We start from the raw sequence: 18121 nt of genomic DNA, 5'->3' as shown, positions 1-18121 counted from the left end.
TCTGATCTGAAGTCATTTAAATCCAATGCAAAAAGCAACAGCTATTACAGAATAACTGAATTCCTTACCATAAATTTAGGAAAAAAAAAATATTCTGAGTACATGGGGGAATTTCAAGGAGAAATTATAGGTCAGGATGACTATCACATACATGAAGAAGAGGGTCTGCTGAGATGGCATATCTATTAAAAGACATAAATATTATCTAGACGATGAAATAACCTGTGCTTGGAAATTCCATTCTGTATCACAGAAGCATATCTATGATCCATACCTTCAGTTCCACTTAAGCTAAAAAAAAAAAAAAAACAAAACAAAAAAAAAAAACAAAAACAACAAATCCTTCTACATCTATTTTCTTCAGGCTTCCTTGGGAACCCTCGCTAGAAAGTGTTGCTTCTTGCTGTCTCTTTGTATGGTGCCATTAAAAGTACGGCACACCTTCTCTTTCTCCTCTGTATCAAACACGTAGTGTGATGTGGTAACTTGGGCCATCTGTCTCTAGAGGACACACAGACATACTACTGAGTCTAAATTTCCCCTTTCTACATAATAATTAAAAAAAACCTAAGTCACAGTAAATGACCCATCCTTTTTGAAAAATTAACCCAAGAGAAAACAGTTAAGAAACTAAAACAATTAAGCACGGTTAACAGGAGAAAAGAATGACTAGACAGACTAAAGCAACCAAAGGACAGGGATATACCCTGAATGCAAAAGAAGCCAAATTGAAACATGAAATATGTAATTGTTTGGGTTTTTTTTCTATTTCATATCTATCTTATAGAAGATTTTTTTGTGTGAAAAATATTATGTATAATGTGGCTGACTACACCTAAGACAACAGACATACTGGGAGACAGCAAGCTCAGGAGGCCACAAAGAATATTTCTTTTAATTTAGACAGTTGTTCTCATAAGTCCAAAGTTGAAGCACAAGATTAATTTTCCTTAAACAGCGGATTATTTAGATAAACCAGTAATAGCACACTAGTTTTGTCATACATCACTGAAGGAACATTATAATTTATTGCTTCAGGTGGGTATATATCTATGGCACACACCTAAAATATATATTATTGTCATATACTCAAAAATTAACAGCACTTTGTGCTCCATAATTTGGTAGATTTTGGTAACGGCAAGTTTAAATTAAATTATTTTGAGTATTTGTTATGTGATCCAGCATACCTTTCACGTGGCCATACATGCATTTCAGGAGTACAGAGACATCTGAGCACAATGTAATACAGACATCGGAACCACAAGAAAGGCTGAGAGTGACAGCACCAGTGGAACCATATGGATTGTTCTAACAGGTCAGACTGAGCTCGCAAAACACAGGATGTCTAACTCCGTATCACCAAGAGACCACTTCAGCAGCCAGCAACCTGAATGTAAAACAGATGCTGCTTTTCCCTGAGGAATTCCTACGAAAAAAAAAAGGAGCCTACAGAACTGTATGATACCTTAGATCTGTTCACACTGCAGTATTTTGACAACTTTACTGGATATTTACCATCACCAAAATGAACAGAGTATTGGAAGCAATGATCTGGACCAACCTGTTTACGTTTCAATATATGACCTTACAGATTTAAATAAGTAGCTCTTTGGTAGATAAATATATAGTGTCTGGCTAATAATAAACATCTAGAGCTCTATGTATTGTGATTAGTTTTAAAATACACAATAATTTCCAGCAAAAATAGTATGAGTAGAACTTTATGAAGAATTAGACTTTAAAAGTTTCCTACAAGAGTTCAGAAAAATCTGCTAATGTAATTAATGAACCCATAAATTTTAAAGAATTAGAAGCCTTCACCTAAACTATCAAATTGTACATTTTAATGTTTGCATTGTAATTTTATAGTCCCCACACTGCCACAGAAACAATTACCACATTTTCCCCATCTGTCTGTAGAAGGAATGAATGTACAATCTATATCCATAAACTGTGTTAAGAATATCAACCAATGAACTGTCCTAAAAAAACATGATTGCATTAAGTGAATTCCACACTATCAAATCATAATTCTAACTCCACAGCTGAGAAGCATGGAATGTCTTGACCTCAGTGTGAATTCCCTGGATCAAAAAAAACTCCTCAATATGTTAGAGCAACACAACAAACACAACACTTCTACATAGCCCAGCCTCCAGAAGAAACATTTCTCTTAAGTTACAGTTTGTTTGTTGTTGGTTTTTTTTTTCTTTCTTTCTTTCTTTCTTTCTTTTCCTTCACTATCAGCAAGAGAATATTGACAGTCAGGAAGTCTAGATTCTATTCCTAGCTCTGAGACATAATAATGGCTAGAAAGGACATGACAAATTAGTTTGGTCACTTTGAAGGGCAGGATGAAATAGTAAGTATGATTCGGACAGACAATCAGTTTTCAATCCTAAATCAGTTTTTGGGGTTTTTTTTATTAATTTGGAAAATACACCGCTTCCTACTTTCCAAGTATCATTTTAATTTTCTTGTTCCCATCTCTGGCATCAGCCCTCTAGACAAGATGGATAGTTGGTAAAAATGCAAGTATTTACCTCCTTTTTCATCCATAGGCTTATCAGGAAAATAACCATATTTGACCCATGGCACATATATAGTCAAAATCCACGGGGCTTGTCTTGGTAGATGAATTTTCCAGTATGGCGAAAACCACTCTGTAATCTACTTCATGTAATTGAATTGGTTGATGAAGAGCTGATCTACTATGTAGCCCAAACAGATTCCAGTAAGGGGCTTAGACCTTGAGCACACGTAAGCCATCTTACAAAAGAAAGTGAGCCAGTACCCACCATCTCTGCGTTGAGGTATCTTTCAGAGTAGTACGCCTCCTAATACTTCTAACTTATTTTCATCATGACTAATGTTCCCATCGTGAGAAAAAAATTCACTCTATCGTCACATTATTTCACTGTCATTTTATTACTAATAGTTATTCATACATTCTTCACCATCTCTGACAATTATTCTGCCTAGTTTTATTCTATTATGCCATCCTTTTATTGGTCACTTTCTTGTCAGAGCTTCCTAGAAAATTCTATTTCTCAGGAAGAAAAAAAAAACAATAGAATCATTAAATTTAGCATTCTTCTTCTCTATGACTAGTACCTCAACATTTTCAAATAACAAAATCTTTAACAAAGCTTTCCTTTTTTCTGTGCCAGCCATCCAGATGAAGTTCTTGCATGTTTGCAATTACCCGTACATTAAGGAACAGAAATATTACACAGTTACTTGAGCAGGAGTTCCTTTCATCAGAATACTACCCTCCCTGGTAAGTCATTCATTAGAAGACAAAGGACACAGCACAGTGCTAAACTAATGAATGGATTCTGTGGTTCAACAGGAGGCAGACAATCTCTAATGATAGATAAAGCCCTTAATCCTCTTAATAGAATAATTACTTTGTAGTTTCAGATCTACTTCTGAGTAGTTTAAGGCAAGACTATTCATAGATACCATCACATAATTTTGATCTAAATAGAAAAGTGAAATTAGGAAGGCTAAAACAGAAGTTCATTGTTGAATGCTAAATCAAAACAGTATAAGTAGTAAGGAAGCTTCAACGCAAAAGCTAATGGTTTAAATATGTTAAGAAACAGCTGTTTAAATACCCAAGCACTGAATTAATTTCTGCGTTGAATATTAAAAATTCAAGTACTTTATAGTGGATAACTCTAACTCACACTGAGGAAACTGTAACGGGAATTAACATCTACATTAGAAACTAAAAACGTGATGTGTTTACCAAAATAATGTTGCCTTCTCACAAAAGCATGGACATATCATGAAGTCTAAATTTTTTACCTTCTGAAATTAACTTCCAAAATCAACCTGAAATCAAATTTCTAAAGGTCTATGCATTTTTCATTCTTAGAAAAAGTGACTACAGATCTAATGATGAAAACCTGCTGAAAGTATCTCTCTAAGCTCATTTTTAACACACACTCTTTTAACTCTTTGTTGACTCAAGACTTATTGTAAAGACTTCAGTAAAAATGTGTTTCCTCCAGAACATTTTTACATCAAAACAGTTACTTAAATTCAAGAAAAGTTCCATTTTCACTCCTTGGGAGAAGCACAGACTTCAAATTACTTTGGAAAACAAAGCTGCTGTATCAGCTAATGAACTTGTAATTTTCTCCCTCACAGCCAAGAAAGCAGGAGTTCTGCATGAGAGCACAATGCATTCCTTGTTTAAAAAACTGATGTTGCTATAACTGAACAACTTCAGCTAGATTTTTTTTTTAATCACTTAAGATATATGTATGAAAATAGATTAATACATTAACACATCCATAATTATAGGACTTGAATGTGGTGGGACAAGAAAAATGCAATTAAAGATCAAAGTTCCACATGCCATCTTAATACACAACATATAATTGGACTTATGATCTCTCCATCATAGTTCACTTGAGGTTCTTGTAAACTGAACATGGCTAAGGCATCAGTATGTTTGTCATAAATTTATGAGGCGGCTGAGGATGGAAATATCAGTCAATTCTTATACGGGTGGAAATGTTTCCCTCAGTACCACCAGTGATAGCACTAAAGGTTGCTAAGCCGCCAATAACAGTATCTCAACTATTAATAAAAGCCCAGAGTGGGATGACTTCAGGCCTCATTGTTTTGTGGTATAGCCCATTACTAATATGTTTTCTACAGTATAAAATATTTTGCACTAAAATAAATTTATCAGCTTTAGTGCCTCTCCCCTCATCTAGTATACCGTTAAAACAGAGTCAAATATGGTGACATTGGGCCACCTATATATTAAATCAAACACCACTATAATCTTTGCTATGCTCTCTTTCATTTGGTATCTATAGGTATAACACAGTACTTAGTTTAACTGAGCCACACAGAAGCAGTTAACTGAGGAATTTGGATCTACAGTGAACAGGAACTGAGATCAGAGCTGGCACTGCCAGATTTGAATGAGCTTCTCCTGCCTGTCACTGGATACATATAGTCAGATTTTGTGTAATCTCCTCCATATCTTTGTAATATACAAACAGCTTAGATCGGCTGAAGAAAAATGCTGATTTGAGCACCTTTATGTTCCCAGGAAGGTCCCCACAACCTCCAAATGTTCAGGGCTGGCACTTTGAGCACTGGGCATAGTGCACTTCTACTTCTCTCAGCCACCTCCACTGACAAAGGGAATTCCAGCTGAGAAGGTGGTAGCAGCTTAAATAGAGAAAGTGAGTGTACAGAGGTTATCCTGAAGAACTCTCACTACTTAAAATTAACCTTGATTTCTCTCACTGCCCTCCATATGTTCCCCAACTTAAAGGTTTGGCAGGCAACACGCGTCCAGATGGTGGAGAAGTAAACCTATTTGAACAGATTGTATTACAATGTTTTACACTAAACAGTTATTGGATTAAAGGTACAAATAGTTGTGGGAACCCAGGACTCCCCTCTTCTGAATGATCACCATTCAGCTTGAAAATTATCTCCTTTCTTGTTGCTCCTCTGTGGCCCAGTGAATCCTTCTCTGAAGCTCTGTACCTGTGCAAGAGAACAGTTTGACTAGATTGACTTGGTGAGAACATATATGTCTGTAGAACAAAACAGCTGGTACTGAAACGTTAATACCCATACCCTGCAGAATTTTGCTTCACATTAATTCTAAACTGGTTCCAAGGGCTGTATGTGGATTAGCAATTGGAGTGCATTACCTGCATTTCTGGAGTGCACACTTCAGATTTATTTCAGTAATAGAATCCAGTTTACACACTCAAGACCATTTCAGAGCACAAACTATGCATTGCTGGGGGAAAACAAGTGATTCACTTCAGAGTAGGAGCTGCTGCCTGAATTAAAATAATCATGCAAACTACCTTCAGAGGATCCAAGCACCCAGAGGAGCAGACAGTCAAGTGTTCAGGATACTTCATGTGAAGCAGGATGTCACTTCCAGAAATCAAATGAGTATCAACTGCTCCCATTGTTTCAGTTTCCCAGACATGCTCTAACCACAATGCTGCTGTCTAAGAAGTTGAGATGTCACCACACTTCATTGACAAATTAAATCCTACTGCGAATGTTGCAAGTTCATAGCAAACAATGACTTACGACAAGAAAGCCTAGTTTCTGTGCACAGAATCGCTTAAAACACAAGATGCCAATTCAGATAAGAATTGCCCTCCATATGTGAAAAAGCAGAACTTCAGATGTCTATTACTTTTAAAGAAATTGAATAAGGTTAGCAGCCTCTAGAACCAATATACCATTACACAAGAGCATCTTAGATAATTTTACTCTGAAAGCTACATTCTCCATGAGATCTGTTAAAGCACTTCAATCATTTACAGGATCTAGGTTTAGAGTTATAGGAAGACAAAAATTCACAGCTTTCAACAAAAAGGTAAATGTTATTTCATACAGACCAGGGCAAACCAGTGTGTGTATGCATTTACGTGTGTGTGTGTGTATCTATATATAAAATCTATCTGTATTGACTGATTTATCCAGCTTAGAGGAAACAAACAGAAAAACGAGAAAACCTACCACGCATTTTAAGTGGAAAATTATTAGCAATGCCTGAAACCAAAAAGCATAAAGGAAATGAAAAACAACGATAACATCTGGAGTCTGTCCAGCGGATATTAATAATGGTTTATCTTTGTTTCTAAACAAATTGCCCACTAAAGAAGTTAGTGCACTGCTACAAATAAGTAGAATTTGAAGAAAACTTACAAATATAGACAAGAGCTTCTGTTCACACCTAGCTTAGATAGAAAGTGTCTCACAACAGAAGGAAAATATTTACACAATAACATCAGTATTAATGCACCATTCCTGTCAATTTCTGCACAATTTCTGCCTCACCCACTCAAAGCAATGTCACCTTATCAGTAACTGAATCCATCTGTTGTGGACAAAAAAAAAAGGCATTAACAGTTTTAGGTCTTGAGTTTGGATTAACTTTCCTAGGACTGATGCTCGCCTTGAAGTTCCAATGGAGCTCCTGCCATTCCCTTTCCACTTCATTTGGAAGCTTTGGTAGAAATCAGACATAGAACTGAAGGATGAAAAACCTTCCAATTAAATGTATTAAAGCTGACCCATTGTATGGTTTCCTGGAGTTCAAACCATGACTAAAGTATTTACAGTGTGGTGCAAAAATAATAAAGAATTCAGATAACTTAGCACTACCAGTTTCTATCCTCTAACATTACTAAAAGATTTACGGGCCCTTACTTTTAAACACATTTGATCATTGACCTTGGATTTTCTTATATCTTAATAGTTAAACCTCATAAACATTTTTACTGTTTTTATGGCAAAGTCATGTCATGTTTCCTTAAGGAAAAAGAATACCATTAGAACAATTTCCTGAATGAAATTAGCAAATATTGCCATCTAGATTTTGTGGTAACTATTGCTTAACTGTAATAAAAGGACACATCTAAATAGCACTGTGAAAATAGTCCTGTTGGATCAAAACAATACTTGTTTGGATGATCAGAGCTTGTCTTTTAGAAATGCATGTACCTTATTGTGTGCTTTTTTAATATTTTTACATGTAATTTGGGTGGCATTGTATTTCACAGGCATTTTGCCTCAAATTCAGATCAACCTCTCATAGAAAATAAAAAGTTGATCAGATTCAACACCCCTACCTGATGAGGCCACTCACTGAGCAAGTCACATTCCAGCATAAACTAGAAGAACCTAGGACTTGTTGAGAGAACATGCAGGAGGTATCTGCCTACTAACAAAGTTTCATGTGTCATTAACAGCAATTCCATTTAAGGCATATGGCTGGTAGCCAATAAGAAGAAATCTTATCAACTTCACTTACCCATCACCATAAAGATTGATTCATTTTGAACTGATTTTTATAATCCTAAACTCTAGATTCATAGATAGGCTGAAAGCCTTCTTACAGTGTAAAGGCAACATAAATGGTTGATGAAAATATAAAGCATTTTAAGAAATTAGGTCAGAAAAACACAAGAGCAAATAAAAAGTTTCACTTACTCACACTTTCACACTAAAAGCACTGCATTCAGTGTCATATTACCATATTAATATATCCCTTAATTCTTCCGGTCTAGTTACTGTAGTAAAAAAAAAAAAACAACCACCACCAAACAAACCTGGCAATTCATGCCCTCTTCACTTCAGGACAGCTTTCAATAGCTTTATTTTCCCTTGTACTTTTCCTATACTCTAGCCCAAAAATAACAAAAACCCAGCTTTATCAAATAAGTTCACTTCAGCAAGTTGCCTTTGTTTTCCAAAACAGACTTCAAGAAAACATGGGATGGGATTTCTATTTAAGTCACCTGAATGCATAACGTTACACTGGACATAAGGTTTGCATGTCGAGGTAACTTGTTTTTCACTAGCTAGATCTGTGGGTAGAAGGTAATGAAGTTCATTAACTACAGGCATCTGCAACTTGTAGTAATTCTGCTTTATATCCAACTACCAAATTGCATAGCCTACAAGTAAAAAAATTCTCAGACAGGGCAGTAAAGGAGGAGTAAGAATTCTCAATGCTCTCCAGGCCTCTGAATGTGCCCTACATCTAAAACACACCAGACTTTGCAGTAAGATAAAGTTACGGCCCCAGTAAATAGACTAATAAAGTAGGTAGCAAGTATATTAACCCCCCCTAGGCATCTGATCTTAAGCACAATCTGAAAATACTAAATTGACACCCAAAAATATCTCAGTAAAAGGCATCACAGATGATTTACTTTAAAAGCATGCTTGAGAAGAAAATTGGCTTATTCCTGCGTGCATTTGTGCACTCTTCTAAATTTTAGACTGTTTGATCAAGTAAGAAGTGTAATGATCTTCATCAACATGCAGGTATTCAAAACCCACATCTCAGGAAAAATCCCTGAAACCAAGCTCTGTAAACCACAACTAACAGGCATGCTTGCATCACCTTACACAATCTGAACAGAAACCAGCACATACATCACTTTAACCATAAGCACATCACCATGTTGAGAAAGAAAAAAAAAAAGAAACCACAACTCTAATCAAGTGATTACATTCTTGTTTTGCTTTTTTATTGTTACAATTTTTAAGGACCACGTACATAGTCTAGTCATCACCACTATCATTTCCTCCTGTAGCCAAAGTTGGCGCAATACTTTACTAGGACATCATCTACATTAGGAAATTATACCAAATTCTGGAGAGCACAGCAGGCACACCACAGCCTTACAGTTCCGACTGTATTATCCAAACTCTAGAGATGGACAAGATTTCGGAAACATCCTTTTTCATTTCTTATTCCCTAGGTCAAGATCACCAACTATGCAGAATCCTGGTACTGCCCTATGTCTTCTGTTACTGAGTTGCTCTACGATTGCCCCACCAAACTGTAGCTTGAATTCCTCTCTTTGGATGAACACTTACACATATGCTGCTAATTTATTCCTTCATTGTATCCAGCCCTAGCCCTGCAACTTCTGGGGTATATCAAAAAGCATTACCTCTGCCGGTCAACAGATTTCTACTTGTATTTAAATACCTTCTTTATATTGTTAGATAATCTCGAAAAAAAGAGAGTAGAGAAAGGAGCTGTATTTCAAAGCATCCTGTCTACCCAGTTTTATCATCCCCCACATTAATCTCTCTTGAAGAACCTGAGTCTCCAGTCATGTCTTTTATCGAAAGATGAAGATGCACATAAAATTACTTTGATAGGATTAAAAAGAATAACTATTGCAAGTTACATATTTTTAGTGCATCAGTACCCCAGTGAATTTAGTAATTATGGATTAAATATGATTTAGATTTCATTCTAGTTTACTATGAAAAGTAGAGGAGAATCATATAAAGTTTATGATAACCAAGAGAGGGAAGAACAAAATGTTTTAAGTAATAATTTGAACCACTGAAGTAAACAAAACAGCTACAATTACCAAGAAATGTTTAAGCAGCACCAACCAAAAAAATACCTCTCATACTTTATTGTTAAAATAACCATATTCTTCAGCATACTGCAGAAAACCCAGTGCAATTTAACAATTCTTTATTTTCAACAAACAGACTCTTGGAGGACAGCATAACTTTGAGTTAAAGGCTTAACTTAAGATTCACAATGTATTTCTGCCATAACAAGATCTAAGAAATGAAATACGTGAAAAAGTCAATGTGTAGTCAGCAGGACCTGATAACATGCAGCACTACGGAAATTAGCTAATTAATTAGCTGAACAACTGTCCATTTCTCTTCATGACTCATGAAAAACAGGCTAAGTTTCAAAGGACTTCATAATACAATCAAGTTTACAGCAATATTTAGTAGAAGTTATAAAATAAAACCCAGAGATGAACGTTGTACTTCAAGCAAGATTTTTTTTTTACTCTATTACCTACACCTTCACTCTACAAGGTCAAAAATCTCAAATGATGAGACATTTACATGGCTCAGACATGAACACATGCACATCAAAATCTAGAAAAGTTAAATATAAATATGCAAGATTCAGGACTAGACCCTGTCATACTTGGCCTATGTAAGGCAACTGGGTAAGGAAAGTAAATACATGTTAGTTTTGTAATAGTAGCGTAGACAGCAACAGTGATATAGAATTATTAAAAATCCAAACTAAAAGCAGAGCAGAAAACAGTTTTTATCTTTCAAGCAGCAGATGCTACAGCCTCCAACCTTAAGCAACTCTGTGAGCTCAAAATATAATTATACAAAGAGACTGCACAACTGTAATTAGCACTTACATTATGAAACTGATATACAAATATTTTACACAATACAGACAAACTCTGCTAAGCTTAACGATCGGTACGTCAAAAATAAGTTGCTTTAGATTCAGAAGAAATGGAATGGCATAATTAGGCTAAGGACTGAAACTGCTTAAGAGAAAGATGAAGAACCTGGGGTATTCCAAAATGGTATTATTGATAAAATCATCATCAGGGAAAAAAAAATCCTAACAGTAAATCCTATTAGGTGGGAAAACACTCTCCGCGGAGAAGTGATAGAAGTCCTGCCACAACTTCAGCAATCATGAAGACGAGCGTTGCCACGAAGAAGCCTGCACTGGCAAGGGTACAAATCTTTTCCATCTTAAATCTCTGGGCTTATTTTCTGTCACCAAAATACTGCCTTTCTTTTTTTTTTTTCTCCCTCCTAAGAGAAGCAATCCATTCAATGCAAGTATTAATTTGCTTATCTTTCTCAGAATGTGAAGGACTTGTGATAATAACATATAAAAACATGAGTTTCTCTATCTGAAATGCAGGTTTAAGGATCACTATAAAATTTATTTCAATTTATTTCATGGCAAGCCCTCATTAGTGAAAGTTCTAACAGGAAAAAAAAAAAAAGAATTGTTATTACATTCGATATAGTTAAACATTACAGAAGATATATATATGTATCTCCTAAAATACGTCATAGCATTAGATCAAAATATAACAATACTTTTACAATACTTTTTTATTATGCCTGCTTTCAGACTTCATAGAGCAAGAGGAAGAGGCCTAAAACAAATAGTAGGTAAAGTTCCTTTTTTAACTCTGATCATTAGCTTAGCCAGTAATATGTGACCTTCAAAACACTTTTAAAAATGAAAATAATAAATCTGAAGATCCAAAACAATAACAAAAAACCCTAATGTTTTCCCACTCTAATTGTACTAACTGATTATGCCCGAGCATTTAGAACTCAAGAAGATACAATCTGTATTTTCCATGTGGTTACACAGGATGTGCTGTATTAATGGTTATAGAAAAGAACAGGGAAAAGATCAGTTACATCACTGATCTGTCTTATGACAGCAAGGATGCCAAATGGAGATGTCTAGGACAGAAAAGTTTCAGTAATCCAATTAGAAAATGCTATCAGGCTGCTGTAAGCATCTTTTATTTCACTTATTGTATGCAATCACTGAAGGCATCAAAGTTTTATATACAGATTTGTTAAAATAAGAACTGCTAGTTAACTTTGTTAAGTTTCACCAAAACTTCAGTTAATTAGGAACAGAAGACAGAAGCAAATAAAGGTGTTTACTGCTTGTAAAAATCAGTGGAAAATAAAGAATTCTTGTAACATTTTTTTCCCCATTCTTTTTCGGACAGAGAAAAACATTTAGAATTGCATTTAAAGAATTTTACATTTTCAGCCATGACTCAACACTGTTATTTCACTTCAAACCCAGAACAGCTATTTTAAAGCTCTAAGCATTGATTGAAAAAAACTCCTCTCTCTACAGCAACAATTGATAAAATGCAAATAACACAATTGGATATAAAACCTTCACTGAAAATACCTCTTTAAAATGGCTTGAAGCTGACCCTATAGTCAGGAGTGAGCTTCCCTTCACAGATACAACCTTTGCCACATCTCAATTTTCCAAGAAAGTTTTAAAAGAGGAGTCTATACTCAGTAGATCTGCCAAATATTTTCCTGCATGCTGTTTCAAAAGGAAAAACACGCAGTGCTCCACTGTCTGGAGACCAAACCCAAAATTTTAATGATTAGAAGACCAAACAGACTTTATACTCAAGTTTAACATTAAACAGAATTTCAAGAGATAAAGAGAAAAAACTTAAGTTTTAATTATTATTATTTTGTTCAACTAGTATAACAGATCCTGAGAGAGGAAGAATCTCTCTTATACAACACACGTCATTGAACCTATGCTGAACACTCCTCATTCATCATCTTTTTTCTTCTGTTTTTATCCATTCGCTCCAGCACATATTTCTCATAATTTATTTCTTTCATTTAAATATGTAGGCAAAATATTGCAGGTTTGCTGCACATTTTGTGGGCCAGAGCTCTGAAAGGGTGACAATTGCTACATTTCTGGTGAAACACCACCACAAATTAGAGTAGGAAAGGCATTTTAAAGCAGAAGATTCTGTGGCTGCAAGGGAAGGAACACAGTAATAATCATTGATAACCTTGAATAAACAGGATGGGCTCAATATGTAAACCCAAAGGAAAACACGAACACATGGTGCAGAAACAAGAGGATCACACCAATCTATCCCAGTTAATCTCACATAAAACAGAGGAAAGTATGTCCAGGACTGAAGATTCTTTCAGGAAAATTGTCACATTTAATACTCAAAGCCAAAAAAAAAAAAAAAAGAAAAACAAAATGCAAACACCACACTGAAAAAAAAAAAAATGAAATGCTACCTTTAGTCTCCATCTAAATGGAGAAGACTATGCAAAGAATAATCTATTGCTTATGGTCAGGAGGACAAGAAATAACAGGCTCAAAGTGAGGGGACTGAACACACAGGTTAGATCTTTGGGAAAAAAAAATCCCTTTAACAATAGGACACAGTTATAGGAAGTTGTAGAGTCACCACCACTAAAAGCTTCTCAAGGCATATCATACAGACATCTGTCAGGAGCAATAAAAGGATCACTGAGCTATGGGATATGGGATTAATTAGACTGTCCTTCCAACTTCCGCAACTTCTCACAATTGCCTTGACTTCTACACCCAGTTGGGGAAGGGGTAGGAGACACAGGGAAGAAAAGGTAAGGAACAGTGATAGAGATACCAGTCTTGAAACACTTTAAAAATACTCAGGGCAAACTAAGACATTACAGTAAGATTACTACAGGGCAAACTAAGACATTACAGTAAAATTACTACAACATTGTTATATGTCATCAGCATCTTTTGGAGTAGATTTCAGCCCAATGAGATACTTCCACTTGAATGAAACTGACATGCTGGTCTACACAGACAGCTTCCCTGAGTCACATTTAGCAGTAATGGTAAATTTACCTATAGAAAAATAGCTACTCCAATTGCATACCAGTGGTTTTACTAAGCTTCTGAATCATCCACCTGAGAGCTCAAAAATAAATTTTACTCTCTGTGCTAGATTCAGGCATTTTTGTTTAGTTTGATTTTCTTTAAAAACTATGTAGGTTTCTAAGGCTTATAGGCCAAAGTAGTATAGTATCCTATCAGCTAACTCAAATCCATTCTCCAGTAGTTCTTTAATTTTTTACAAATTTAATGGAATTTAAGCTGGGCCTCAGCACCTTTCAGTAATTTGCCACAGGAAAAAGTTTCTTTAGTTATCATCAAGAATATTTTACTCTATAGGACGCTATATTTTAGTAATTTGAGAACTTACATATTTTCCACTATAAATACAGCTATAACATAGTATTTCACCATAAACACAGAAAGTTATGCCAGTGTTCTCATTTCCCAGTTCATCTTTCTCTGCTACCAATGAGTCCTTCAAAAACACCTAATACCTTAATTTTGTTCTCTCCTTTCTGCAAAGTCATTATTTCCATCTTCCAGGCTCATATAATTGATCCAGGCATCTCTAATCATTCAAACTTTATGCAAACATTTTAACGTAGTAAATGCTTTTAAAGGAAAAAAAAAAAAGAACAAAACACAAAAAAACAACCCACACACATTCACACATTGTCTTCACCAAGAATACTTTCATTGCTTAAATTCCAGTTCCAACATCTCAGGTTCTTCCTACTTTCAGGCACATCTCAAGTACTCACGGTTTCCAAAAAAGCTGATTGGGAAAGAAGTTTCCTTTCCTCTTATCCAGGATAATTTTAAGACTGTATCGATGTCAGAGTAGTTACATTTATACAGTCCTAAAATTACATTGAGCCCTTTGAAGGCAACAGCGGGGCTGATGTGCCCCCCCCCCCCCCCCCCCCCGCCGTGAAAATGAGTTTGACACCCTTGATCTAGTCCTGAACATTTTTTTCCAGACAGCCATCCCAACAAAGACATATACAAAGCAAGCAGGAAAGAGGAAACTGAGATGTGACTTCTTTTTATTATAATATCTCATGAAATATACCTTGTAACGCTACTACATAAACTTCCATCTTGCAGTGTTCACTTTTAAACAATTCACTGTGTGTTCCATCATTTTTCCAACTTCTATAAAAGCTATGGCAATCTTATCAGTCTCTGTGTAGAAAAACTAAGTTCACTTTACACATCTAACCTCCATCACCTGTGTTTCTGAACAGTATTGTGAACAGGAACCTCCCATAGCACAAGAACCTGTGCTCTTTCAATTCATACAGTTTTCCTCAGAACAGTTTTTAAATGTTATTTCCAAATGGTTTCCTGTAAGAAAGTTCAAGTTTCATCTTTTGCATACAGATGCTTTCCACCAATATATATTGGGCAAACTACTACAGTTTTCCATATAATGTCTGTAGGGCAAGAAAAGGAGACAGACTGTAGTTGTAGCGTATATAATACAGACATGTACAAAGTGATACTTTTAATATAGGTACAATGTATAAAACCCCAAATACCACCAAGTTGCACTCTCCTTTAACTTTGCATTTAAAGTGAAGCAAGCATTTACAGCATTGCACCAGCTTGTGTAAAGATGCAGCCGTAGATACAGTGTGTCTACATAAAAATGGTGTTTTGTCTGTAGCAGTATTTAGTCCATTGCATAAGCAGAAAAATATTAAACAGCAATGAAAAATTGAGGTGAAAAGATGCAGAAGACCAAGAGGTGTTAATTAACCAATTAAATCAGCTAAAAAGGAAAAAAATTTATAAACTAGCTTCACAGAAGAGAAATACCAGCTTGAACTACAGTACCAAATGGCTAGGCAAAACATATCAATTTCAATCCTGTTATGTACCACCTCTGCAGTAGAACTAGGAAACTTTATAGAAAGTAATTGTAAATGTCAATTTTAATTTGCCATTATTTACTTTCTTTAAAAAGAAATAAAGATTATCTCTGCTACCTTGGTAGCACACCTGCCACTTCACATGAAAGTGTCAACAAAAGGTGCAATGCCAGCACATCACAGCAAGACAGAATCAAGACTGTCACACATTAAACACATTTTATTAAAAAAAAAAAAAGTCAAAGTTTTGAAATTAAGTTAATTATAGCAGGAGAAGAGCAACACATTACTGTCTACTCTTTCTAGAAAGAAGGAAAAAGAGAATGCCTAGAATGAAAGTATTTGGTTTTTTACATTGATATCCAGGGATTTATCTCAATGATCTCAATTATATTCTTTAACTGGGTAAAACCACAAAGTCAGACTGCTATTTAGACACTTAAATAAGAATTTTACATACTAACTTTGGCTTTTTAGAATCATAGAATATCCTGAGTTGGAAGTTATCCATGAGAATCATCAAGTCCAACTCCTGACTCCACACAGCGAAAACTAAAAGTTAAATCATACACTTAAGAGCATTATCCACTCTCTGAACACCAAGAGGCTTGAGGCTATGATCACTTCCCTGGGGAGCTTGTTCTAGTGCTTGACCACACTCTTAAAGAAGAACTTTTTCCTAATATCCAAGCTGAACTTCCCATGATGCAGTTTTAAGCCATTCCCTCAGTCATGTCAGCAGACACCAAAGGGAAGACAGGAGCACCTCTCTCTCTGATCCCCCTCATTTTACTTCTTTGACCTATAAGCCTTAGTAGCCTACACAGTTCTTCAAAAAGAAAGAAAATTTCGCTTATCCTCCTCTTTGTCTGAGCAGATAGGACACAGAGAGGACCTCTTAGCAAAATTGTTCTTTCTCTCTCCTCCACCACCACTAAGCACAGGTCCTTCAGTAACACTAACAAAAGAAAACAGATATTAAAAACAAACAAAAAAAATTCTACAGTTTGGTAAAAAGTTGTCTCCACCCCTATACGAAATTATAGAGGAACTGTAAAGAGACTCTACTGGTTGACTGAGCATTGGGTATATGAGAATGTGGCCTGAAATTGAGGGCAAGCCAGGAAGAGAAAAGTATAGAAAGCTCTAACAGCACTGAGCACGGAAAAATGCAAGTATGTACACACTTTTGTAAATTTCCCTATTTAAATCCATGAATTGCAGAAGACAGACTCTTGCTACTGAAACTGAACGAGAACTACTTCTTCCTCCACGTCTCTTACCCAGAAGAGGCCTCGAAGACAGCACCAACACCTACCCCAGCACACACACACATCTGCTGCCACGACTCCAGTGCCCTTAACTCTGGGCATTTCTTTTAGCTGACACCACAAACACGGGGTTTAACTTCCCCCTCCTGCCGCAGGTTAGTGCCCTTCACCTCTGGCTGGCTGCACAGCCAGCCGAGGACGCCGGGCCTCGCCTTTACGTGCTCAAAACCGGAGAGTTAAAGGCCCACGACAACGGATGGCATCCCCTCGGGCCAGTACCTCATGCAGGAGACAGCGCACCCGGCACTGCGCCCCGCGGCGCCGGCTCCCGGCTGCCCTGGAAACGCCGCCGCCGGCAGCCGGCCATGTTCGGCGGGGCGGGGTGAGCGGTGCCCGGCGCCCTGCGCCCCAGGGGCGCCCCCCTCAGGGCAGGGGAGGCAGAGGAGCTGGCGGGGCAGGGGGAGGGCGGCCCGCGGCCGCGGCGGGAGGAGAGTGGGGGAGGCAGGGCGAGGGCCACCGGGCGGACGGAGGCGCCGCCGGCGCCCGGGGGCGCTGACGCGGGGGAGGCAGCGCGGCAGGGCAGCCCCAGACCCTCAGCCGGGCGCGATGGCGAAAGAAGCGAACGTTTCTACCTCCTTCTTTTTCTGTCCTCCCCCGAGCTGGCCGCAGAGGAGGAGGAGCAGCACCAGCAGGAGGAGGAGGCAGCTCCCGGCCGGCAGGTGCAGCAGCCGCCGCGGTGCCCTGGTACCCAGCGCCATGTTCCCCCGGCTGCCCGGCCCGGCCGCCAGCACCTGCGGCACCGCTGCCCACCTCCTCCCCGCCGATTGGGCTCGGGCTCTGGCCAATCGCATCACCCCGGGGCGCGGCGGCTCTTGGGAAATGTAGTTCTTCTCCCGCCGGCCTCGCCGCGTGCCCGCTGAGGCGCCTCGACGCCCTTTCGGCGGCGCTGCCCGGAGCGCGGCGCGGCAGGGACTGGTCCCGGGGCGCTAGCTGAGGTATCCTCGGTGCTCGGCACCTGGCAGGCGGCCACACACTCAGCGCTACGGGCAGATGATGTATGACGGGGACTTGCTGTCAGCTTCATCGGGTCAACATGTTCTACCAGAGCTGTGGCCGCAGGAGTGGTAGATCCCAGCAGGGTGGGGGGTATTTCAGCCCATGAGAGGCTGGGGTGAGCAGCTTTACGTACTGCTCCAAATTCTGTGCCACAGCTACCTGAAGCG

General features: G+C 37.8%; 1 protein-coding gene across 1 annotated transcript in view; it reads right to left on the bottom strand.

Moving 5' to 3' along the window:
- The window catches only part of TUSC3 (tumor suppressor candidate 3), a 131652-nt gene extending 113944 nt beyond the window's left edge, over window positions 1-17708 (bottom strand). Inside the window, exon 1 of the mRNA XM_065836760.2 lies at window positions 17531-17708. Coding sequence (XP_065692832.1) covers window positions 17531-17656 — 126 coding nt within the window. The 5' untranslated portion in view covers window positions 17657-17708. The remainder of the gene's footprint in view (window positions 1-17530) is intronic.
- Between the last annotated feature and the right edge of the window lie 413 nt (window positions 17709-18121).

This window comes from Patagioenas fasciata, chromosome 4 (assembly GCF_037038585.1).
Source record: "Patagioenas fasciata isolate bPatFas1 chromosome 4, bPatFas1.hap1, whole genome shotgun sequence".
Lineage (NCBI taxonomy): Eukaryota > Metazoa > Chordata > Aves > Columbiformes > Columbidae > Patagioenas > Patagioenas fasciata.
This window is presented reverse-complemented; position numbering and strand designations above follow the sequence as displayed.